Here is a 25,311-nt window from a genome sequence, read left to right as displayed (position 1 = left end):
GTTTAAAAAACACATCTAAAGATGCCGTAGAGCTGTGGAATATCCAGCGCATGGAACACAACTCAGCAGGGAAAAGGAGTGAACTGTTGATACACATCACAGCCTGGATGGATCTCAAGGGAATGATGCTAAGTGAAAAAAGCCAAACTCAAAATGTCCCATAGTATATGGTTCCATTTACATCACATTCTAGAAATACCATGTGGAGAAAGGAGTAGTAGCTGACAGGTCTCAGGGACTGGGGAAGAAGGTGGGGGCGGCTTTCAAGGGGCAGAATGAGGGAGTCTGTCTCAATGGAACAGTTCTGCATCTTGACTGAGCTGATTACATGAATCTCCATGTGGCAAAGTGCACAGAACTAAATGCACACACATGAATGAGTACATGTAAAACTCTACAGTCTCAAGGAGGTCTACACACTGTATCAGTGTCAATGTCATGGTTTCAATAATGCACTGTAGTTATGTAAGATATTACCACTGGGGGAAACGAAAATGAAAGGCACAAGGGAAACCTCCCCAATACTATTTTTTGCAACTTCCATGATTCTATAATTATTTTAAATAGAAAGGCCTTTTGCTTGTTTGTTTTTAATGTCATGAAATCTTGGAGGAGGAACTGTCTGACTACTTGGGAATCCAGAAGCACTACTTCGGCGGTAGGGATGCAGAACTAGATCTTGAGGAAGGAGGAGGAAAGCAGGCAAGTCAGAGAAAGGTTCTCCCGTGAGAGGACAGAGTACATACAAAGGCATGGGGATGTGGAAGAACAGGACATGTCCTAGGAGACTGAATCCAAAGGCTGATGTTAAGAGGAGTTTGGGTAAGGGGTGCCTGCGTGGCTCAGTGGGTTAAGGTCTCTGCCTTTGGCTCAGGACATAAGCCCAGGGTCCTGGGATCGAGCCCTGCATCGGGCTCCCTGCTCAGCAGGGAGCCTGCTTCCCTTCCTCTCTCTCTGCCTGCCTCTCTGCCTACTTGTGATCTCTGCCAAATAAATAAATAAAATAAAATAAAATAAAATAAAAAGAGGAGATTGGGTAAGAAAGAAGAGTAGGAGGAGCAGGAGAAGAAGCTGGGACAGTGGGCAAGGGCCAGCTGTAGTTGTCTAGAATGCCTAAGAACAATAGACTTTTCCACTGGCAACTTGGGGAAGGCACAGAAGAGATCAGCAGAAAGGAACTCATTAACTACTTAGGAAGCCACACTAGCACAAAGATAGTTTTTCTGCAAGAACCAGAGCAAAGAACCCAAAAGACAGTTTGCTAAACTGTGGGCACCCCCACCTACAATCAGGAGCCAGGAGAGGATTAGGGCCCTGAGTAATGAAGGGTGAGAACATCAAGAAGCACAGGTTGAGCTCTGATAGCCACTTGGTGTCAGCCTACACAGGCTCATATATCTATCAGGGCCTCTTTCCTAGAAGTCAAGAAAACAAACGCAATGTCCCTCAAGGACCCAGAGAGCGACTCCCCAATAAGTTGACAATAGCACTGAACATGAATGTCATGGGAGAATTTGGAAAGATGCACTCTATGTGATTTCTTTGCTCCTAGAGTGGTTTCAGACTCTCTAAAGGGCAAAAGCCATCCTTTGTCCCTAACAGTGGGGGCAAAAGCACTTAGGCTAAGGGGAGGGCAGGTTTGGTAGCACTTACTTTCTGATACCCCCTTCTGGCTGGAACCAGGGTGGCTCTTCTCATCACTTTTCTCACCAAACCAGTAGGATTTGGTACAAGGAAAATACCAGGGCCTGGGGATTCCATACTGGCCTGCAAGCAAAGATAAAAACCAAGATGGAAGCCAAGCACAGCAACATCCTAGCATTCCCGAGGTATCCCAGCCAGAACTACTCCCTCCTTGACACAGCCTCTGGCAGTGGCACCCTGGAATGGAGGTGGGGTAGTGGGAGCTCACATCTCCCGAGACCTACTATATAGTCAAACAACCTCACAAGGCAGGTTATCAGCCCCATTTTACAGATGAGGAAACTGAAGGATAAGTAGCCTACTGAGGTCACTCAGCCAGTAAATGAAGGACTCAGAATCTGAACCCAGATCTGCAGGATACAAAACTGCATATCCACTTTAGGAAGCTCATGTAGAGGTAATGAACATTCCACATACACTCCCTCAGAAGAAAACCAGGGGAAGCAGAAAAAAATTAAACCTCATTCTCGTAGAATTTGATCTATCCAAAAATGTATCCACGGCAACTCTTGGTCAAGGAGATTTATTAAGGGAAGAACTAAAATGAATTCTTATGAATGTTAATTTGATTAAGTCACAGATAAAGGCTTAAAGCCAACATATATTACTCTTCACAAACTATACTCAGGGAACTCTGCTGGTGGTTCATCCTGGGGATACAGAATCAGAGAACTAGGCCAGCATTGGAAGGAGGAATCTCCTGAACTAGGTGACCCAGTATGACCCAACTGGGGTCACTTCCAAGCACCAACACTGACCAGCAATGTGTCCATAGGCAAGTTAACTTGAGTCCTAGTTCTCTCATTTGCAAAAAAATGGGTCTAAGAGCAACTCCCCCGGTCTACACAACACTTTGCACAGCACCAGCACAAAGGGCTCAAGAAATGAGGGCTACAGCAGTAGTAAGCATCAGCTGCTTTTCCTTGGTCTGTTTGCTTGCCGTGGGGCTAAAGTCATAGTCACTTTCCAGGGAGCTCCAGGCCCTGCAGAAATTCTACCACAGACACAGCAGAGCTCGGCAGCCAGGAATTACATTTCCCTAGCTGAAAGCTACAGGTGTGTGGAAGCTCCACGTACCTGGAAAGACAGCCTCGATGTACCACGTCATCACTCCATAGAGAAAGGTGTCGAACAGCATCATGGAGACTGAAGTGGTGAGGTTGAAGCCATCTTCCTCCATGGGGCTCTCAAACAGGTTGTCCCACTGTACCCCAACGCCCTGCTCCTCGAAAAGGGCAAAGTACTCACAGCCAAACCCAAAAGCCACAGGAGACAGCAGGCTCTGTGAGAAAGAGACAAAAGTCACTTGTCCATCTCCTTGTCTCTCGTCTCCTAACACTTCTAATATAAATTCCACCTAGAGAAATTTGAATTTGCAAAATGGATCAATTACAAGATATGGAAGTATTCACCTACAGATCCCTTGAGGGGAGTGGGCTCACCAGCAGCATATAAAAGGATTCTATTTATAACCCCTCATTATGCACACACATTTCAGAAATGCATGCATGAGAGAGCGTAAAACTTTTAGAATTTTATGCTTCCAAAGATGCCCCAAAGACTCAGCAATCCTGTACCGCCCCACACACAGACACACACGGACACAGACACACACTCTCATTTTCTGCTCTCAGCTTGGACTGCGAGGGGGAGGTGAACCACCAGGGGTGGCTGTATGCAGCTACTGCCCAGGGGTGGTTCTCACCACGAAGATCTTGAGTGTGAAGCCCACGTAGTCTTGCCATGCCACACACAGCACATAGGGCAGGTACAGGATAAAGTAGATGATGCCCCCACAGGCAGCTGCCAGGTTGGCTCTGGAGAATAGCGTGCTGATCAGGAAGCACTGCAGGATGGTCACCACAGCGAACACAGATAGGAAGACAAACACCACGCTGGGGTCACTGTAGGGCAGCAGGTTCCCTAACTGGGAAGGAAGAGACCTATTAAATGCACCGCCTCAATAAGCAAGCACGTCCTCGCATGATCTGTGGGAAAAAGGGTTTATTCATACTCCTTTGAAAGGAATTAGGGAGGAGCAGTGCTGCTCACTATTCTGACCAGGAAACCGAAGATTAAGTATACTTCCCTCTCTTTGACAACACTTATTTTTACATGATACCTCCTTAAATCATTGTAAGGGAAGATTAGCATATAAACTTATTACTATATGGAGTGGCACAGAACAGCATTGCCCAGGGCCCCTTGCAGAGAGAACGTGTTGCCTGGTTGCCACAGCAGACACACTCTAGATGTCAACTTCTCTGGGTCTGTTACAGCCATAGAAAGCTGCCCGGCCCTGGGGCTCATGATTCCAATGACTGATGGAAGGGCCCAAGGTCTGGGATGTCAGGGTGGGAGGCCTTGGGCCTGGATAGCACAGCTCAACAAGGGACAATTCCAGTAAGCTGTATATGCCCCCAAGGGCCCGTGGAATTGGCCCTATCCTGCTTCACAACTCCTTTCCCTGCTCAATCTTGCACTTTCCCCATCCCTTCCATAGATGCTGATCCCTAATAAGTACCCCTGCACCAAACTCTCTTAGCCTCTGCTTCCAGAAAAACCTAATCTGCAATAATACATATCCCTCTGATTAGTGTTTTTAGGAGTTCTGGCAGAATCACCAACCAATACATCTGAAGAGATGAACAGCTCTCAGATGCTGCATAAACCACTGCCTGGCAGACGTCATGGCGCAGGTAAGTGGATGCCTATATGAGAAGCATGAGCCCTGGGTTCCAGCCCTGCTCAGCTGCCAACCAGCTGAGTTGACCCTGGGCAAGTCACTCTCACTCTCCCCAGACACAGGAAACCGAGGAAACTGGAGATGACATGTCTGACCCCTTCCTTCCCAAATAATCTTTGCTTTTCTCCTCACAGCTTGTAAGTCCCCAGGGAGCAGGGAGCCAGTCTGGCAGCCTTACTTTCAGGATGACCACCAAAAGGGCGGCGCTCACGAGCAGAGGAATGAGGCTGCTGATGAACCAGCTGAACCAGAGGATGCCATTGTCCAGACCCATGATGCGCATGGTCTCCTTCAGCCGCGCCTCCTTCTCGTACACGATGCCCTTGATGATCACAGCCACCGAGTAGATCCAGGCCAGCGTCATGAATAGGGGCATGGACCGGCTCATCACCCGCAGGAAGCTGGAGGCCCCAGGGAAGGGCAGGGGAGATTTATAGGGAGTGAGATTCAGGCTCAGAGCCCCAGGCCCCCCAGCCGTGCATGGGAGAGGAAGCCCTGAGACTCAGTGAACAAGGGGCAGGTTCGCTGGAATCCCAAATGTATAGGCTATCAAATGCTTCATGAGGAGCACAATGTAGTGTTAACAGTTAGACAAATGACACGCTGCTGAGTCGAGTTTCTCTGGGGCCTGCTTCAGTCACTAGATGACTGTGAGGTGTGGGTTTTTTTAAAGATTAAAACAAAAACCTAAAAACCAACTCCTTCTCTCACAGGAGTTCGACATGCCTTGCACAACTTTTATCACAGATAACCCAGAAATAGACTCCAGGCAGCTCTGGTCAGTCATAATTCAGATTCCAAACTAGAACAGGAAAGGCAGTGCCATGAAGTAAAAGGGACACAGAATTTGGACCCTGGAACTCCAGGCCCAAGTCCCAGCTTTATTACTTAGGCACCTAGCAGCTACGTGACCACAGGCAGAGGCACTTAATGCCACTAAGCTCCCCTCCTATCCTCATCTGAAGCTATCCTTTCTAGAGTGAATTTTGGCTGAGAGAGATCTTTGGAAAACTCTAATCTTTCTGACGGTGAAAGACAAGATCATTCAGGGTGACTTGGAAAAGCTAGAGTGAGCCACACAAGGAAATAGCCGCTCAGTGCAAAGCAGAGAACGAAACAGAAGAGGAACCCCACCCCTCCTACACTCTGATCTCTACACATGCACACCACAACAGAGACTGAGAGAATTTCCAGAGTTTGGAGGGACATTACAGATCCTAGATGCCTACAACTACACCTCTAGCCATGCTCTCTCCCAAGAAATCACTAGGGGGCGGGCGCCTGGTGGCTCAGTCTGCTCAGCGTCTTGACTTTTTGGTTTCAGCTCAGGTCATGATCTCAGGGTCATGGGATCAAGCCCCACACCTGAGTGGAGCCTACTTAAGATTCTCTCTCTCTCCCTCTGCCCCTCCTTTTCCCCTCCCCGCTCTCATTCTCTCTCTTTAAAAAAAAAAAAAAAAAAAAATCATTAGCTTCAAAGACACGGTTCCCACAACAAGATCTTGGCCGCTTAGTGACTTAGCACTGAAAGATTATCTAAAGTCCAAGATAAAAAGGCCTTGTTCAGTTTTATTTGGATTGTTTCAAAATGCCGTTTACCACTTATAAAGAGTAAGTGGATGCGCAGGCAGCTTTTATAGGTCTAGACCACTGTTTCTGAGTCTGGGGGACATACAAACACGTGTATGTGCCTGCACGTGTTTATCACAACACATCTGAAGTTTGCAGACTGAGCAATAACTGACCAAAAGGGCAGCGTACGTGAAAAATAGAAGCACTGGTAACTACAGATGAAAAAGGAGAAAGGATTCCAGGATGTGCACATGTGTGTCAGTGCCGTGGCTGGGACCATCAACTACCGATACCTGGCATCTTATTTCCTAAAATCTTCAATGAATTTCAACGAAGTCTTTTTTTTTTTTTTTTGTATCAACACATACGTAAAATACATAAAACCAAAGCATCCGATCTCCTCCTTCAGATATATGTGCACGCATGTGTGTAAGTATGTATGTGCAGGTACTCTCTCTGGGGACAGTGTTACCCAGTTCCATGAGGATAGCGGCTCAGTGGTAACTTACATGTCATCAACGTAACAGGGGTAGGGCATCTGCTGCACATAGACACCGGTTTTCTTCTCAGTGCCCGTCAGTACCCTGATGATCGCCTGTTCCACTACGTCTTGCAAGTAGGCGAAGCCCCCCCAGACATAGCGCATATCCTCAAAGGGGTCAGCCCGAGGACCGGGGTCCCAGTACCTAAAACCAGATCACAGGTCATCAAATATTCCCAAAAAAGCCAATCACCCACAATCCCACCACCAAGACAGAACCCCTATTTTCATCTTAAATGTTTATACCTTATTTTCTAGTCTCAAGCGTGCACATTTTTTACTTTTTATTTAAATTCAACTAGCCAACATATAGTATGCCGTTGGTTTCAGATGGAGAGTTCAATAATTCCTCAGTTGCGTATAACACCCAGTGCTCCTCACATCACCTGCCCTCCCTAATGTCCATCACCCAGTTTCCCCACCCCCACACCTCTCCCCTCCAGCAACCCTCAGTGTGTTTCCAGAGTTAAGAGTCTCTCACGGTTTTCTTTCCTTTCTCATGACATCCCATTCAGTCTTCCCTCCCTTTCCCAATGATCCTCTGTGCTGCTTCTCATATTCCACGTATGAGTGAAATCACATGTTTTTAAACAGATATAATGAGAATGAGCATACCACCACCAAAATGTTGGTTTGGGTTTTTTTCCCCCCTTCTTTGGCTTCCTCACGTTGCATCAAGTGGACATACCAAAATCTGCTTAATTATTCCCTTTTTTACTGGCAGTTTGCCCTTTTTTGTAAAAATGGGTAATGCTACCGCAGGGAACCTTAATGGCTTTATTTCTTCTTTTCTTCCTGTTGATTTAATGCCATGGGTTTAATTCTCTTGAGCAGAAATGCTGAATCAAAAGATGGTATTTTATGACCTTTGAAATAACTGTCTCTAGCAATGAATGTGCCATTTTCAACAAAATCATGCCACCAATTAGAGTTATTTGGGGGTGAAATTTCTACCAAATTATTACTTATTTTTTTTTTTTAAGATTTTTATTTATTTATTTGATAGACAGAAATCACAAGTAGGCAGAGAGGCAGGCAGAGAGAGAGGGGGAAGCAGGCTCCCTGCTGAGCAGAGAGCCCGATGTGGGGCTCGATCCCAGGACCCCGAGATCACGACCCGAGCCGAAGGCAGAGGCCTAAACCACTGAGCCACCAAAGTGTCTCTAGTCATTTTAGCTGCTCTTGACGTCTCCCAAACTGGCTGGTGTGGTGGGATTGAACTCACCCATCCTTAATTTTATTTGTCCTCTCCACATTGTCAATGTCCATTCGGATCTTGTACTTGACATGATGGGGAAGCTCCACGCTGCCAGGAGTGATTCCAGTGAACACAATACCAGCCCAGAACTTCCGCTCATCCAGCAACTCCATGGACTTGTTGATGAGCCGGACTTCTGTTGCTACCGGTTCGAGCTTGTTCAGGTTGACACACTGACGGAAGAACAGCCTTCATGAGAACTCTGGTGGCCCAGAAAACACATGGCGCCCAAGAGAGACTGTCCTGGGAGGGGCGTGCCAACTGCGTGACAATTCTATCCTCACCCTCTCATCTTCTCCTTAGTCATTTTCCAGTATTCGATTGAGAACAGATCCTTTTGTTTTTTTAACGGCAATTTAAGAGAAATGCTACAAGTATTTAGAGTTAAGTTACTTATATTGATTTTTGTGGACAGAAAGAGGTTGAAACAATGATCATACCTCATTTTCCTCTGTTTTCTTGGCCATATTCAACCATAACTAACCAAATAAGCAGACCCCCAAAACCCTTATTTGCTCCTATGAAGTCACATAATTTTTAAAAGTAGATTTTTAAATATAATGTATCCTATTAGCTCTCAGATAAGCTCAGATAAGCTTCATAAATAATGCCGTGAGGTACTGAGCTATGAAACCTTGGGAAAACCTAGAAGGCAATGGATAGAAACACTTCTTGGAGACAGAATAAAGCTAGCATTAGTCTGTTTATTCATTCATTCAGTCATTCAACTAACATTTAGGAGTGTCTTCTGTACACCAAGCCCCATATTGGACTGGAATTTAGCCCAGCATATACTGGAAATAAGATTATACATAATTTCTGAAGTTTCCTGCAATCCAAACCTTATTGTACCATCTCAGAGAAAGAAGCAAAAGACTTTTCCAAATGATCCATGGAACGGGTTCTCACCTCCATGAAGCGAGAGATCGTCTGGATTGCCTGGTCAGTCTCATTGAAGGCTTCTCTCCAGGTGTACACAGAGCCATTAGCAGACTGGACATCCTCTGGGTGCTTGGCCAGAAATGCAAGGATATCTTTGGCAGTCCAGTCTAAGCCATCCAATTTCTGTTCCCAAAAGTGGTCATTGCTTCTGCTGGCCAACAGCATCTGCCATTCCAATGAGAAGGTACGATCAATAAACACCAACTCAGATACTAGTCTAGATACTAAGTCTTATATGATTTATAAAACCTAACCTTTTTACATATGTTGTCTCTTTTATCTTCACAGAAAACTGTGAGGTAGATAACAGTGTTGCCACTTTACAGGAGAGAAGAATACAGAGGTCAAAAAAAAAAAAAAAAGTATGATCTTAAACCAAGGCTGAGTTATAATGTTAACAGACATGGAGCTGAGACTCAAAGTCAGACTAGTCTGAATCCAGAGTCCGTGTTTCCAGCCTAGCTTAACAGTGCTGACTACAGTAACAACAGTGATCATACTTACTCTGCACAATTTTTATATTAGATCATTTATATGTTTTACCTCACCCAGCTCCATGAGGAAGATCTGACTAAAAATTCCCAATTTGCAGATGAGAAAAAATTCCCTAACAAGGTCACACAGCTAAAAAGTAGCAAAGCTGGAGCATGAAACATGGACTCTGATTCTACCATACCTTCCCCCCGCATTATATTTTCTTCTTCTTTTGAGACTCAAGCTGATGACGCCTCATACACACCTTATCTCTAGACTGAATTAAGACTGTTTACTCTGGGAAAATGTTGCCATGATAAAACCAGGTAAAATTTCAGCATGCATGGATTGTGGTGCAGAAGAGGCCTGTCTTCCATGTCTTGTTCCCTGGGTTTCCCATGGAAGTCAACACGGAAGAGAAGGACAAAACTAATCTGGTGTTCAACCAGTAGACCCAGAGGGCTGGGGCAGAAGCCTGCACAGGTGTTGCCAGAAAAGGGGGTTAGCTTCAAACTCAGCTCATGGAAAAGGAGAAGCAAGTGTAACTCCTGTCATAGCTTCAAAGGGGAAGATGAAATTCTAGCTCTACTGAAATGGAATCTCTAAGGAGCCAAACACTGCTACTTTTTAAATCAGTCTTATTTCCACTAACAATTTAAGTTTTTCCCCCATGTGGCTTCATATATATTATTTTAATGGGAGCATAATGGTATTATTGAGTATATATACTATAATTTCATTAAGTATTCCCATACTGCTAAGAATTTAGCCTATTTCTAATTTCTCACAATAACAATTATTACAGCAATAACATTTCCTCTCATACAGTGACTTCTTTAAAATTATTTCTATAGGGTACATCCCCAAGGGTAAAGAGAATGGAGACATACAGGATAGCACTTTTTTTATGGCTCTTGTAATTCTCATCCCAAATTGCTTTCCTATAGGGAGTAACAATTTACAATATCATCAGTAAGACATGTGAAGTATTTTTGTTAACATTACAAATTTTTACCTCACAAAATTCACAAGGGTATTGGTTAGTAATTCTGAAATGGCTTTCTTTGGAGACTCGAACAAGTAAGAACTGAATGAAGACACACGGCGTTTGGGGTTCGGCCTGCCTTGCCCAGTGTGGCATCTGAGCAGTATGGTTCAGGAAGGCAGCAAGATGGGAAAGATGTGCCCCATGAGACCACCGATCACGTGGCCGTTCTTGGGTACTTGGGGGATCGAGAGACCGAAGAGCACCCTCAGGAGTGGTGGCCAGGGAGAAAGCAGGGTCTTGAGATGAAGGAGGCAAAGAGCAGCTCAGAAAGGAGAACCGTTCAGTGTCACTGGGTTTCGTGACTCAGCACAGAAGTGCCTCCCGAACTGGGGGGTGATGCAGTGCAGGCCGACACAGCTGAAAACAGCAGAAAGATAAGAGCTACCACAAAGTAGAAGGGTGGTTGCCAGGGGCTGGGAGGGAGGGAAATGGGGAGGTCAAATGGTACAAAGTTTCAGTTACGCAGTACGAGTAAGTTCAGGAGATTTAATGCACAGCAGAATGACCGTAGTTACAAACACTGTACTGTTGGGGTGCCTGGTGGCTCAGTCAGTTAAGCATCCAACTCTGGTACTGGGCTAGGGTCATGGTCACTAGGTCCTGGATTGAGCCCAGTGTCAGCACTTAGTGTGGAGTCTGCTTTCCCTCTTCATCTGCCCCTCTCCCGGCTCACTTGCACGCTCCTGCTAATAAATAAATCTTAAAAAAAAAAATACTATATGCTTGAAATTTGCTAAGAGGCTACTTTGTGAGGTAACATATGTTAATTAGCTTGATTTGTGATGACCATTTCACAACGTACACTGTATCAGAATGTGTTGTACAGCTTAAGAATATACAATTTTTACATATCAATTGTACTTCAATAAAGCTGAAAAAAGAATGGAACACAAGAGCTACCCCAAAAGAAGCAGAAGCCTCAGGCATTACCTCACATACCAGACTCGAGACTATAGCGGGTACAGAGGACTGAGCAGCCCAAGCTCGTGGACTTAGAGAAACACTCCTTCAGAAAGAAGAAAGCAGCTGAGAGGCTCCTTCAACTTCCACCCACAGACTGAGGAGTCCCAAGTCAGTGTCTCCAGCTGAACCACCTTCCTGCACTCTGGGCCTCAGTACCCATGGGCCCATTGGACATCCCCACCATCTTCCTGCTAGAAATCTTTCCCCCTCCACAATCAAGCAACCACGAGGCTTTACCTCCCATGGAAGCCTTGGTCCCCCACTTGGCTAATCTCCCTGGGTATCACACTTCCCACCCCCTGCTCCGAACCAGGGCATCAAGGAAGAATCCTAAGCCTGGAAGAGTAGCTTTCAAGTAGGCACTGCCTCTAAAACCCAGCTGCCCCCTCTTATCGATGAGGTGTCAAGACAAGAAACCTGGTAAAATCCATTCCTGCTTCTTAATGGTAGCAGAAACAAAAGAAAAAGGCCTCCCTCACCATGGAGATAGGAAATAGTCAAATGACTCTCTGACTCAGCCCAGGCAGGGATGATGTGATTAAATGGCACTCGGGCTCATACAAAGGAAACATTCTGTTCTTGCTCAGACTCCTCCGCTTTTGAATCCAATTGTCTCTAGAGCACTTATCCCTTTCAAGGGGCTCAGAAGCACTCAGGGCAATTCCCCTCCACACCTCAACGGTGGCTCAGCACTCACACAGTGCCTTAGGAGGGAGGACCCAGGCCTTTGTGTCAAGAACTACCAAGATACAGGAAGAATAAATAAGATGCGGTGGTTGGCTTTAGGACCAGAGCTGACAATAGGCAGGGGCCTACAATCACCAATACCAACCCTCACCAAGTTTCTTGGAAAAATGATTTTTGACCACCGGACACAGGGATGTGGGTGTGCATGAGTCATCCATGCACAATCACCGGCAGCTGGAGCTCTGCTATTAATACATCTATCCTGGTTAAATGTAAGAACTCCCGCCTCAGTTACCTCTAACAAAGTGACCAGAAACTCACCTCTCTAGCATCAAGCAGGCACATAGTAATCCGAGGGACACTCACCCGAACAAGGTCCATTTCTGGGTTATTCTCCATGAAGGTCCAGATCTTGGGGCTGAGCTCTTCCCACATGCCTTGCATATCATGAAACACGGCCAGTTCCTGAAAGGTCTTATTCACCTGAAGTCAGTTGGGGAGCCAAAGGCAGCAGGAAAAAAGGAGAGGCAGAGCCATGAGATATTAGGCTGACCCTGGTAAGATGCTCCGTCACTGTTTCCAGTCTTCCCCATCCCTAAGAATGCCTGCAGCAATGACTCAAATACCCAAGGCTGGAGAGCTGGCCCTCCACAGTCAGTTCTGGCCTGGCCACACTTGTGGTTCTCCCTCTTTGGAAACCCCGAAAAGCCATGAGCATAGTCGATATAATCCATTTGAAGCCACCTTCATCTTTTTGCTATAACCCTAGAAGGATTCTGGAGAGGGATTTCTGGGCCTAGGCAACCTACCTCGGCCATAACCTGTCTAGTGGCTGGAGTGTCAGGTGTATACAGGATCTTCCCAACAAGCAGAGGCTTGAGAGCTTTCCAAATGATGCGGGAAAGAGGACTGGACTCCAAATTCTTCATCAAGTCATTGCAATAAGGAGCTATGAAGACAATGAAAGGCAGATATTCACATGCACGGTCATAAACTTGTGGGAACTAACAAGGGCTCTAGAGCTAGCCAAACAGTCCTGGGTTCAAATCCCAGCTCCACCACTTATGAGCTACATAACAAATACCTTCACTTGTCTGAGCCTCAATTTGCTCCTCTGTTAAAATAAAGTTACTATGTACTTGGCAGAGATGTGGTGAGGATTAATAGATGTTATCAAGAGAGCCCCTACAGGAATGCTTGACAAGTAATCAGAGCTTATTATAGAGAGAGATAACTCATAACCAAGAAGATCTAGAAAAATGTTTTTACTATGCACATACATGCATAACTCTGGATTCATAATCTCATGTCAGCCTGCCTACTCATTTTCATTGAGAACAGAGAGATTAATTTAGTCTTTAGTTTTCTAGAAAAATAAAACACTTCCCTTACTTGTGTCATCACAAGTATATCTAACATACGTAATAAAAATTCCTAATGGAAAAATCCAAAGTTATAACAGACAATGAGGTTTGGTTACCTAGAAGGATTTCTGAATTTTTTTTTTAAACTTCATTTTTGGTTCTTTTGGATGGCAAGCATCCTCTATATGCTGCAGAGAGGATACATTTAAAAAAAAAAAAAAAAAAAGGATTTGCTCATAGTTGTATCTGCTTTGCAAATGAAGGTTCCCTTGGGTTGACTTGCAAGTGAGGGAGTAGAGCGGATGGCATTTCAGAAAACTGTGTCTAACGCCATCCCCTTCAGGCTTGCAAAGCAGCCTGCTATGTCTGGAGTGCTTTACTCCAGAGAAGAAGAATAGGTTCTTGTGTTACAGTAATGCACAAAAAGCTGCCTCACTCAGTGTCTGAAAGAGACACCTGCGGTTGGAAATGGAGAAAGGTTCACTTGCATCATGTTTTCAAGGAAAAGGATGCCATTGTCTAAAACTGTAACACTGGCTCCTTGCTGCCACCAGACACAGAACACATATCCCCACAAAACCATCCAAGTGTGAGCAGCAGATATGGAGTTACAAGATTCTTTAACACCACCTTGCAGCTAAGCCCCAAAAACAAACAGCAGATCAAATGTCTGAGTCTGACGGTACACACGCCATGTTAACAGAGGCCATGTGGTTTACGGGGGGAAAAGCACCAGGCCAGCCCGATCTGGGCTTAACCCCGGATCTTGTGGATTTGCTATGGTGTGGCTCTGATCAAGTCACTTAACCTTGCTGAGCCTATAAAATGTGGGTTGTACAACCTTCCTTGTAGGGTTCATGGAAGGGTTAAATGAGAAAACAGAATGCCCAGTACACAGGAAATGTTCCTTGAATATTAGGTTTTATTGCTGTCATTATCACTGTTATTTTAAAGTTTTTAATATAAAGCATGCCTGGGGTGGGGGGTAGAGGAGTGCAAAGAAGAAGATCCTTGATTTCTCTGGGAATTCCCCTCCTACAAGCCCCAGGAAACTGCGGAGCTGGGCTTTCACTCACTCTTGAATTTAATAAACACACCATGTACCTGAGATGTGCCAGGCCCCATTCAAAGCAGGGGGGATGGTTCACTGATAAGGAAAAGACTCCTCTAGGAGCTCCGCCTCCTGGGCAAACAGACGCGTACATCTTCAATGGTGCCCCAGAGCACAAGGGTAAACACTAGGGAGGAGGCACAAGGGACCCAGAATAGCACTAAGCAGGGCGGGGGCCAGCCGGCCAGGGGTTCCATCTATGCAGACACTCACTTGTAGAATTGTCATAAAAGCTGCCAGCATCTTCATCCGTGCCGTTGCCACCAAAAAGGGCTTTGTAGTTGTTGTCCTCGTACCAGTTGAGGGACTTGATCTTCAGGCCACCCCCCTCGGGATGGCCACAGACGATGCGGGACACAGCTTGGTAGATCTGGGTGGACGAGCTGGAGCTGTTCGCATTGGTCAGGAATAGGACTTCCTGCCGCATGTCACTCCAGCTGTTCATGCTCAACAGCTGGTGGCCGGGATCAGGAGGAGAAAGGGAAGGAGGAGGGAAGGAGGAGAAGAGGGTATCACGGGGGGGGGAGGGGGGGGGGAAGAGAGAGAAAGAAAGCTTATTTTCTTGACCTCTCCAGAGCCACACCCCAGAACATACTGTGTCCTGTCCTCTGAGCCTTGTGATGGGATCCACAGAACCCTGCTACTCTGCTGGGGACCAGTGAGGGGTTATCGGCAAAGTGTGGATCTATCCAAGTACATTCAAATCTGCACCTTCACAAGACACCCAGGTGATCCCTATGCAAAGTAAAGGTTGAGAAGCAGAAACCAGAAGTCAATGGAGCCCCCTGGGGATGGGCTTTACTTCATTTGGATTATCTTCTGGCAGACGGAAGAGAAGGCTTTCTCTGAACAGTCATGTGTTCACATACATCCGTGAGGAACTGCTCATATCCTAGAGCATGTCCTCACCTCTAAAACACCTTCAACTTCCCTGTGGAAACTGAGGAGGCCTCTGTGCCTTGGAGGAAAGGCAGAGGGTATGAAGTGCCCATCCTGGTCACAGTGAAGTGCTGGACGACACGAGAAGCATAACACGGGCGACCCGAGGCTGTGTCCCAACCCCGGGCCTCATTCACTTCCAGCCTTACAAAAGTCACTTCCTGAGGGCCCCCACTTCTCGCCAAGATGATGAAGATAAACAGAGCATGGGGCAGAGTAAATCATAAGGAACAGAAGGCCCTGAACAGGATGAGTCCCACGTTCCTGCAGCCGCGGGCTGCGTCTGTGACTCACACCAGACTGGCGCTTTGTCTCAGAGACAAATGTGCTCCGGCACCTTGTAGAGTTCCTGGCCCAATTGTTCTCATCATTAAATATTTATCACGCACTTTGCATTTCTACATATTCCACAATAAATCAGTAATACACCTCTACATTCCCTGAAATGTCACTTGATGTTCTCACCCCCTGACAGAGCCATGGAGGGCAGAGGAGAGACCCAGGGCCCTGCCCACGTCCTAGAAGGCCTAAATTCTGGCACCACGTGCCCAGTTTTCTGTCTCAGCCTCCTGGTTCCTTAGGGTCCCATGGTCCTTGATACTCTAGATCCTGACTTTGCCTATTGCCTCCAGGGGACAAACGAGGTACTCCAGGGGCAGGTCAGAAGTCACAAACATTTCTCCCTCTAAAGAGGGAGCATCTGACACATACTACAAGATCACAGGTGGCCAGCTTTTCCTTACTTTATCTTTTCATCACTTGGATGAGGCTTCTACACAGGGAGGAGAGAGGTCACCAGACAACTCTTCCTTTTGTTGGTGGGTGAACAGCCCTGGAGATGTTTTAGTGATAGTAAGTGAGAGCCACTCACTTCTCTTTCCACAGACTGCCTCACTACCACCAGCCCACTGGCCCCCAACCAAAAGAACAAATTTCTTCCCACATAAAACCAGTACATTTTTGGACAAAGGCACCAAAATGACAGAATTATTCCAGACCGTTGGCTCTTTCCAGCACCTGTCTCGGGGCAATCTCCTACTCATTCTTCTACACCTCAGCTCACACTCCACAATTCCTCCGTGAAGCACTCCCACTCATGGGGAAGGGTGGCCATTTGTCCTTCAGCCCACGAAAGACGGTGTTTGATAATTATCTATGGACTGAACGCCTGGCTGACTACTTTCTCAAGACACTTCAACGGCCCCCTTCTTTCCATGCCCTCACCTTAGTCTCTTCTCAATTTAAGAGCCAGAACGTAAACAGCCTCATACTCTATGTCACGTCATATGCCCTCTGCTCCAAAACGCCAATGGCTTCCATCTCGCTCAGCATAAATCCAGCCTTACCGGGCCTGCACGGTGCTCACCTCCTTCCTGCGCCTCAGCTCCCAGCGCCCTCTCCCTCGCTCCCTCACTGTGCTCCTTCCTGGATCTTTAAATACACTCCTTAATCCATGCCCTACCTCAGTGCCTTTGTATCTGTTCCCGCTTGGAGCGGACAGTACGTGGTCATTTCTTCGGGTCCAACTGTCCCCTCGTCAGAGACGACTCCTCTAATCACCCCTTTGAAACACCTCAGCACCCTCTATCCTTCTTACCCTGTTTTATTTTTCTTCAGCACATTATACGCTGACCTGTTTATTTCCATCTCTGACCATGCATGTTCTTCTTTGAAGAGTATCCTTTCTATTCTAGTCTAGTTTCCATCAGAGTTCATCACACAAAAAGGAGGCTAAAGGCAGAAGGAACATAGGATTTGTAGTCCAACAGTCCTAGGTTCAAATCCTAGTTTATGCCAATTAACTATATGACTTTAAGTCCCACTCTTCTAAGCCTCCGTGCCATCCTTGAGATGGGAAGAATAAGGCCCACTCACGTTTGTCATGTCAATGATACAGGGAAATTGGGGGAAACTGCACAAACCAGGGGGAGGTCCTTGGAAATTGCTAACTCCCTTTTCCTACTGAAGGTGGTGCTTTGGTCAAAACATCCAACTTTCTTTCAAACACTAAGCAGATACACACGTGCATTTATTTATGGTCTGTCCATTTGTCTCAGGGAAATAGCAAGTTTGACAATAAGTTACTCATGGTCACGAGGGCTTGAAAGTAATCCATGGAGAGGTGTGGGTGGCCCTTGCTCGGCCTGGCCCAGGGAGCAAGCAGGGCACAAGGAAGCAGCTGCCAAGAAAAATGATATATGGCTCAATGGAGAGTTTCTGCCTCATCAGCAATGGGAACATCACAGGCTTTCAATTATTTTTCTTACCCTGGACAAATGCAGGCCAGTGATGTAAGAGAAACACTGTACCCAAGACCCTAAATTTAGAGACACCCTCCCATATCAAGTCTCTGTTCTGCTTGCTCTAAGGCTGGAGGGAAGCTGGGAGTGCACAGGGTATACTGGAGCCCGCTAACGGGACCTGAGAGAAATGGCTACGGACTTGCAGGTCATTTTCTGTTTTTCTTTCTGCCTTCTGGAAGAGCCCCAGGTGATCCAGCTTCTGCACCTACATAAAGGTCACCAGCATTCACAAGCAGAATAACAAACAGCAGGCTGGAAAGCACTTCTCCTGAAAGGGACCCAAAACCCAAGCCTCTTCAGTCACACACCCATGATCAGAATTCAAAGAAAAAAAGCAAACAACTAAAAGTAATACACCAAATTGTCGATAGTACTCAATCTCCGTGTTTTCTAAATGTTCTTTGGAACATTTTGAACATACAATACTTTTATTCTTGGAAACCTAAATTTTGATATTTGAGAAAAATAAAACAAATACCAAAATAATGATTTAGAGAAACAATTCAAAATAAGACTGGACCAAGTCTGAGAAGAGTATTCCCATCCACTGTCCTGGACATTTAGGCCTGATTGTTTCTGATCGCCACCTCCCACTCAGTTCCAGACAGCTCCTCCTCTCCAAGTCTAACCAGATACAAGGTTGGGCGTCACGGACAGGAAGCACATGCAGGCTGGCAGGCAGAGAAAAGGTTAACTGCTTTTGGCAGCACCTACAGGCCCCCGATCTTGCGAATATAAGGTTATTCTGATATGTTTGTCAACATGCAGACCCAAAAGGCAAATCTGACTTGATGCTCATCAAGAAATGACATTCCCGGGATGCCTGGGTGGCTCAGTTGGTTAAGCAGCTGCCTTCGGCTCAGGTCATGATCCCAGCGTCCTGGGATCGAGTCCCACACCAGGCTCCTTGCTCAGCAGGGAGTCTGCTTCTCCCTCTGCCTCTGCCTGCCATTCGGTCTGCCTGTGCTCGCTCTCTCCCCCTCTCTCTCTCTGATAAATAAATAAAATCTTTAAAAAAAAAAAAAAAGAAAGAAAAAAAGAAAAAGAAATGACATTCCCAAAGGAGAACATCAGAGGCCAGGTGTTTACAGCGGAAGGTCTGAATGAGGGGTATACTCTATTAGTTGGCAAACAAATGTTTTGGTAAAAAGACTGACCTTGCTACTGAAGAAGAAATATGGTTAAGTGGCTGGTGAGACAAGGAGTCATAAACTAAGGGCAGGGAATAACACTAGGAGAAAGTTCTAAATCAGGTACTGAACCTTCAACCACAAACTAATTAGCTCTGAGACATCTCTACATCTTGGTTTTTTCATCTCTATAGTAAAGAGCTCCACCCGGGTAATTTTTAAGATACAGATGCTTCTGAAATTGATTTTATGGGTCACACAATATTCAAATCAAAAGGACCCTCTAAGCACACTCAGGGTGAAGAAAAATCCATAGTGGTCTGCCTCCTGGGGCTGGAAAGACACAACTTACTTACCTGTTGGATCAAAGTCCCAAGACTATCCAGCAAAGTTCCTGTGGCTTTACTCAGTTCCTTGCTCGGGATGGGAGAGGTAGAGTTTAGCTCCCTCTGGAATGAGAAGAAAAAAAAAAAACAAAACTTTGTTTCTAAGCTCAAATATAAACCTGAACTCTCTACTGAAAATAAACAAGTTAATTAAAACCATTCACAATCTTGAGTTTAAAACACAAGAAACCCACTCCTAACCAAAATAAGACACTAAAATTATTCTAACTGCCAGTCTGTAGGTTGTTTCAAATAAGAATTATCTTCAGATAAGAAACTAATCTTCTGACAAATGCTTTTAAATGGTGTAGAAATATCTATTTAAAACTATTTGATATGCAACAAATAAAACCATCTCATGCTGGGGTGTGTGTGTGCGTGTGCACGTGCTCCCCAGGCAACTGTGACCACAAATTCCCAACTCCATCTGCAAGATGGGCAATAGAGAAATGACCTTGACAAGCAAGTTCGTAATGGCGCACAAGAAAGAAAGAATATGTAAAGTTTAAAGCTGCCAAAAGCATAGAAAGGAGAAATTCTCGCTCATTCCACTCAAACCAGCACTCGCACTGGAAATTTGATACAGAATGCTTATTTTTTTTAAATCTACTTTTAGTCAGATCTTTATGTTTACTCATGTGTATATGTAATTGCTGTTATATGCCACTTAGTTTCACAGCAACTATAAGAAAATAATTAATTGGGCCCAAGGAAAAGATTAGTTAGGACAGAAAGCCTAAGCTAGAGAAGAAAAAGAACAAGGATGCATGGATCCTGAAGCCAGAGCGGCAAGAGCTGAGGAGCCTCAAATTCGAGTTCTGAGTTTTCAGGCCTCCAAAAAAAAAAAAAAAAAGACATAAGGTCAGTTTCATCATTTTCATTATTTTATTTGTCAAACAGAAAAAAAAGGTTTCTGGGAAAACCCATCTTTCCTTGGCACTTCTATGGGCTTCGTTTTACTTATTAATATCATCTACCTCTTTAGAGAAGGCTGGGCTACTTTTTTTTTTTTTTTAAGATTTCATTTATTTATTTGATAGACAGAGATAACAAGTAGGCAGAGAGGCAGGCAGAGAGAGAGAAGGAAGCAGGCTCCCTGCTGAGCAGAGAGCCCGATGTGGGGCTCGATCCCAGGATCCTGGGATCATGACCTGAGCCAAAGGCAGAGGCTTTAACCCACTGAGCCACCCAGGCGCCCCTGGGCTTTTTTTTTTTTTTTAAAGATTTATTTGTTTTAGAGAGAGAGAGAGCATGCAAGGGAGAGAAACTCAAGCAGAACCTGTGCTGAGCGGAGGCTGATGCAGGGCTCAATCCCACGACCCAGAGATCATGACATGAGCTGAAATTGAGAGCTGGACACTTAAATGACAGAGCCACTAGGCAATCCAAGGCTGGGCTATTTTGCTCTTTGTCTTGTGTCAAGGAATGTTATGAAATCCTCTTACAGACTGTGGAAAATAGCTGGAAGTGGATAGAAATCATTATTATCTAAGAAACAGCAGCTGGGGGATGTTCCTTTAAAAAGAACTCCAGGAGGAGGGGAGCCCCTGGGTGTCTCAGTTGGTTAAGCAGCTACCTTTGTCTCAGGTCATGATCTCAGGGTCCTGGGATTGAGCCCCACCCTGGACCCCACCACATGGGACTCCCTCCCACCGGGGAGCCTGTTTCTCTCTCTCCTTCCCACTGTGCTCTCTCTCACTATCTGTCATATCTCCATCTCTCTAATAAATAAAATCTTAATAAATAGATAGACATAACTCCAGGGGCACCTGGGTGGCTCCGTCGGTTAAAGAACTTGACCTCAGCTCAGGTGTTGATCTCAAGATCATGAGTTCAAGCCCCCTCCTGGGCTCCATGCTGGGTGTGGAGCTCACTTAAAAATAAAAAATAAAATAAAACAAAATAGAATAGGATAAAATAAAAGTCCAAATACAGAAAATTGGAATTAGAAGTTAGTACCATGATGATCATCATAATATCCAAGCCAAATCCTGAATGTATATTTCTGATAAAATCCGTCTAATGGTTCTATGAAAGAATCTGTCCGGCCTGATTTATGAGCTCTCCTAGAATGGCTTAATCACCAGGGTCCACCTTTCCCACATTCCCCATCCTCAGATGGGCCTCCAATTCCCCTTCACCACTATACTCAAGTAGGTCTCTGTGATGCAACTCACCGATTATGTTAATGATCTTTCCTTCAATTAAGTAATCATGAGCAAAAACAAGTGGGAGATTTTTGGTTTCTCACTTTCTTACTACAAGTTTACATCATCACTAAAGGTTATCATATTAAAAGTTGACCCTGCAGAACCTACAATAAGAAAACTTTCACAAACTGAGAGGTCTTCCTTGGAAGGCATGGGAGATAAAGTGTCTCTGCTTACATCAGGCCCACAACAGGATGCACGCTCACGATTGTGCAACAAAACAAAACAACAAAAAAAGTCAAGTTAACTTAATGTCCTTTTTCACAACTTAAATTTGGTAGCCCATCCACTTCTTTATAAAATCTGAATGGAAAAAAGATTCTGATGATTCTTGTCACTCTGTCCCTTCTTCTCTGGTTACGGAGACCTGGGGTGGCTACAGAACCCCGGGCAAATGTCTCGAACTCCGCACGGCCTGATTTCTGCAGCTACATGGCAGTGTTCGTGGTGTGCAGGTGTGCTAGTGGTATCAAGAATGCTGAACAAGAGGGTGTGTGCAGAGCACCTCACGCAGCACCTGGCACACAGTGAGCCCTCACAGTTCTCAGAAGGGTCACCTTTGCCTTCCTCTTCCCTTCCCTAAAAGTTTCCTACCAAAACTGAAGGATTTTCTAGTTCTTGAAAAGACACTCATCTTCCCTTCTGTTTCCTGACTAGCTCTCGAACTGCTGAGGGGCCCTCCCTCCATTGAAAAGAGCTAAAGGTGTCATCTCAAAGCACATCAGCCATACCGATGTGCTATTTCTAACATTAGAAATCCTCTTCAGTGCAAGACTAAGACGTTAATTCCTGAAGGCTTGAGATGAATGCTCCTTTCCTCCCTACGCCCCCTTTCCCCTCAGTGTTTGCAAAACTGTGAAACAAAATATGTTAAGCAGATGAAACATACTTAAGTAATGTTGAGTGGATGCAATACAACTACAGATGTATATTTATATCACACATGCACACATATAAACTTGCTCCAAGGTTGACATTTAAACTGAAAAACTGGAAGGAAAAAATCCTCACCTACATTGAAGTACACGTGTATATCTATCCCTACATACATACACTCATGTACACGCACACTCCATTTATCTTAATGCATATGTATGTGTACCTTCTATTTATAGTGATACTGATTTTTACCTTTACAGTAGATATAATTTCTAAGTCTACTAAGCAAAAGAAGGGAATCTACAAAAAGAGACTATTAAATTGGAATGGTACCAACTGCCCTTGATGACAACCAAAATCATGGTGGACAACTGTGAAGAAGCAGCTTCCGCAGATGGATCCGGTGTGGTCTCAGAGCTCTCACACCAGCACCTGCTGCCATGTTCATCCAGTGCAGCCTCCCAGTCCTCAGAGACCTGCTGATTCAGAATCAAGGCATGCGAGCCGAGAAGCCTCGGGAATTTTTTGCACAGAGAAGTTTGAGAACCACTAAGCCATAGCCCCTTGGACGATGTTCATGCCTCTTTTTCACAGTCTGCTTTTCATGAAGGTGGTCGTTTGTGTATTCCATGTCTGGTCAGCACAACGCTGTCTGCTTTGGATGGTGAAGCACTGAAAAGAGGCCAAGCCATTCACCCAGCCCCAACTGGGATGGGAGATGGTACAAAATGCATGAGGCCAGAAAAGCATACCAACAGAGTTCTCGTCCACCAAGCGCCAAAGGCTAAGTCTCTGAAACCACAGCTATGCCACTGGCCTGTTGTCACCATTAGCATCCCATCCCCTGAAGGGTACAATCAATCAGCAGTTCATGTTGTTCTTAGATGACGTCCTTCCTCATCTGAATGAATTTAAACTTTCATAGGTACTAATTTTCCCTTGGGGGTTTTCAACTTAAATGTCTTAACCTTTGAGGCAGGCTTCTTATTCTTGTTTTAAAAGCTACACAATTCAGGAAAGCTGAATTCAGCAAAGCATGACTATTTAGCCCATGAACACCACCTATGACCACACACATAAATATGAAGACTTCATTCCATTTACCATGGATATCAGACCTTGACATATTCAGACACAAATGCAATACCGCATCATATGGCTGTCAATAGTCTGAGCTCTAGTTTACTTCTTTTTTATTTTTTTTAAGATTTTATTTATTTATTTGACAGAGAGAGAGATCACAAGTAGGCAGAGAGGCAGGCAGAGAGAGAAGAAGGGAAGTAGGCTCCCTGCTGAGCAGAGAGTCCAGACTCAGAGAGTGGGACTCTGGGATCATGACCTGAGCTGAAGGCAGAGGCTTTAACCCACTGAGCCACCCAGGTGCCCCTCTGGTTTACTTCTAATTTAGGTTTTGGTCTCTAAGAGAAACATTGGCTAAAGCCATCCATAAGTAATAGGCAGAACAATCAACGTCATTATTAGAATCCCTTTTTACACTAATTGTTGTTTGAGATTAAATGTGCAGTATTCATGAACCCAAGTACTCACAACCTATTGTCAATACAAATAAATTCCCATTTTCAAAGATGTGTTGGAATTACACACTGGTGTGGGTTGACAAGACAGGGTTTAAAAAAAAAATTCATATGCAGCATTGTTTAAGAGCTCAGCATATCCAGATATTTTGTTCAGGACTTCATTTTACTTTTCTGTGCTTGGATGTTATAAAATACAGAGAAAGAATGATGAGAATCTGCAAACTAAATATTATAAATTCATGGGGGAAAGACAGGCTACTTAATTACTGTCGCTGGGACTAGTTGTTCATGTCAGAAAAATTAGAAAGTTTTCTATCTCACACCACTATACAAAATTAAGTTCTTGGCAGATTATAAAGCTAAAAGTAAAAGATGAAAGTTGCAAATATATAAGAGAAGATGTCTTTATGAACTCGGTGTAGGAAAGGCCTTCTTAAAATATAAAAAGTCCAAACCAAAGTGGAAAAAAATGACTTCAACTTTTAAAAGTAGAAACTGCACCAAAAGACACCATCAGCTTTGTGGAAAAAATAAGCCAGAGACTGGAAGAACAGATTTTTATTTTTTTGGAAGAACAGATTTTTTAAAATTTCGGTATATAAAGGAAATACCAGGTAGCAGTTAAAATGAATCAGATGCCTCAGGTATCAATACTGATTAATCTCAACAGGATAATGTGGAGTGAAAAAGACAAGGTGCAGATGAATATACACGTTTCCACGATGTGAACACCTACAAACCAACAGGGAATGCTGTTATTACCGAATGCAAATACATCTACATGATAGAAAGCAGAAAAGCAAGCAACTCCAGGGGAGTGTCTGTCTCTGAGGGAAAGAGGGGGCATCGACAATGCCTGTAAGGTTTTATTTTGAAAAGAATCAGAAGCAAGCAAGGCGGACAACAGATGATGTGTGGACAAGGGTGTTCTCTGTGCCTTTTTGAAGTTTTCACTAGTTCATACGTTCTAATTAAATGAAAGACTAGAAGAGGGAGAGAGGAGGAAAGGAAACAGAGCAGGCAGGAGTGGAAGAAAGGTCAAGAGTGGAAGCTGGCTTGACTACATATCTGATCTGAAAGATGTCTAAGCTCCTTGAATAAAACTGACTCCAGGAAACGTGCCCTGAAACTGGATCACAAAAATGAGGTCTGAGAACCACGTGCTTGCACCTACTATGAACTGTGGCCTCCTGCTAATACTTGACAAAGGCAGGCAAAGCTTGCCAACTAATATTTTGGAAGAGTTCCAGTAAACAATCTGTAGTTTGGAATTCCTACTATTATTTTTCCTAAACAAAAACATTCCCTTGGCTATGAACTCACATGGTCCCCATTGACCATAGGAGGCAAGTGATTTTCTCATATGAAGAAATAGGGAAAGAGACTGAAGATAAAACCTTTAGTGAGGGACTACATGACCTATGTTAAGCTAACCAGAATTCATGTATCATTTGATATTTTTAGAGCATAACTAAGTACTGTAATATCATTACAGGAAGAATAGACAAAAGCATAT

General features: G+C 44.7%; 1 protein-coding gene across 5 annotated transcripts in view; it reads right to left on the bottom strand.

Moving 5' to 3' along the window:
- The window catches only part of ABCA1 (ATP binding cassette subfamily A member 1), a 127,881-nt gene that overhangs the window by 38,938 nt on the left and 63,632 nt on the right, over window positions 1-25,311 (bottom strand). For all 5 annotated transcript variants that reach the window (XM_032308438.1, XM_032308436.1, XM_032308434.1 and 2 more), the window contains 11 exons: window positions 19,139-19,231; window positions 14,624-14,864; window positions 12,745-12,884; window positions 12,302-12,418; window positions 8,731-8,928; window positions 7,789-7,994; window positions 6,532-6,708; window positions 4,629-4,851; window positions 3,410-3,631; window positions 2,782-2,986; window positions 1,654-1,767 (listed from right to left, as the gene is read on the bottom strand). In XM_032308438.1, coding sequence (XP_032164329.1) covers window positions 1,654-1,767; window positions 2,782-2,986; window positions 3,410-3,631; window positions 4,629-4,851; window positions 6,532-6,708; window positions 7,789-7,994; window positions 8,731-8,928; window positions 12,302-12,418; window positions 12,745-12,884; window positions 14,624-14,864; window positions 19,139-19,231 — 1,936 coding nt within the window. The remainder of the gene's footprint in view (window positions 1-1,653; window positions 1,768-2,781; window positions 2,987-3,409; window positions 3,632-4,628; window positions 4,852-6,531; window positions 6,709-7,788; window positions 7,995-8,730; window positions 8,929-12,301; window positions 12,419-12,744; window positions 12,885-14,623; window positions 14,865-19,138; window positions 19,232-25,311) is intronic.

Source organism: Mustela erminea, chromosome 12 (genome assembly GCF_009829155.1).
Source record: "Mustela erminea isolate mMusErm1 chromosome 12, mMusErm1.Pri, whole genome shotgun sequence".
Lineage (NCBI taxonomy): Eukaryota > Metazoa > Chordata > Mammalia > Carnivora > Mustelidae > Mustela > Mustela erminea.
The sequence above is the reverse complement of the archived record's forward strand: the minus strand, read 5'-3'. Positions and strand labels throughout refer to the sequence as shown.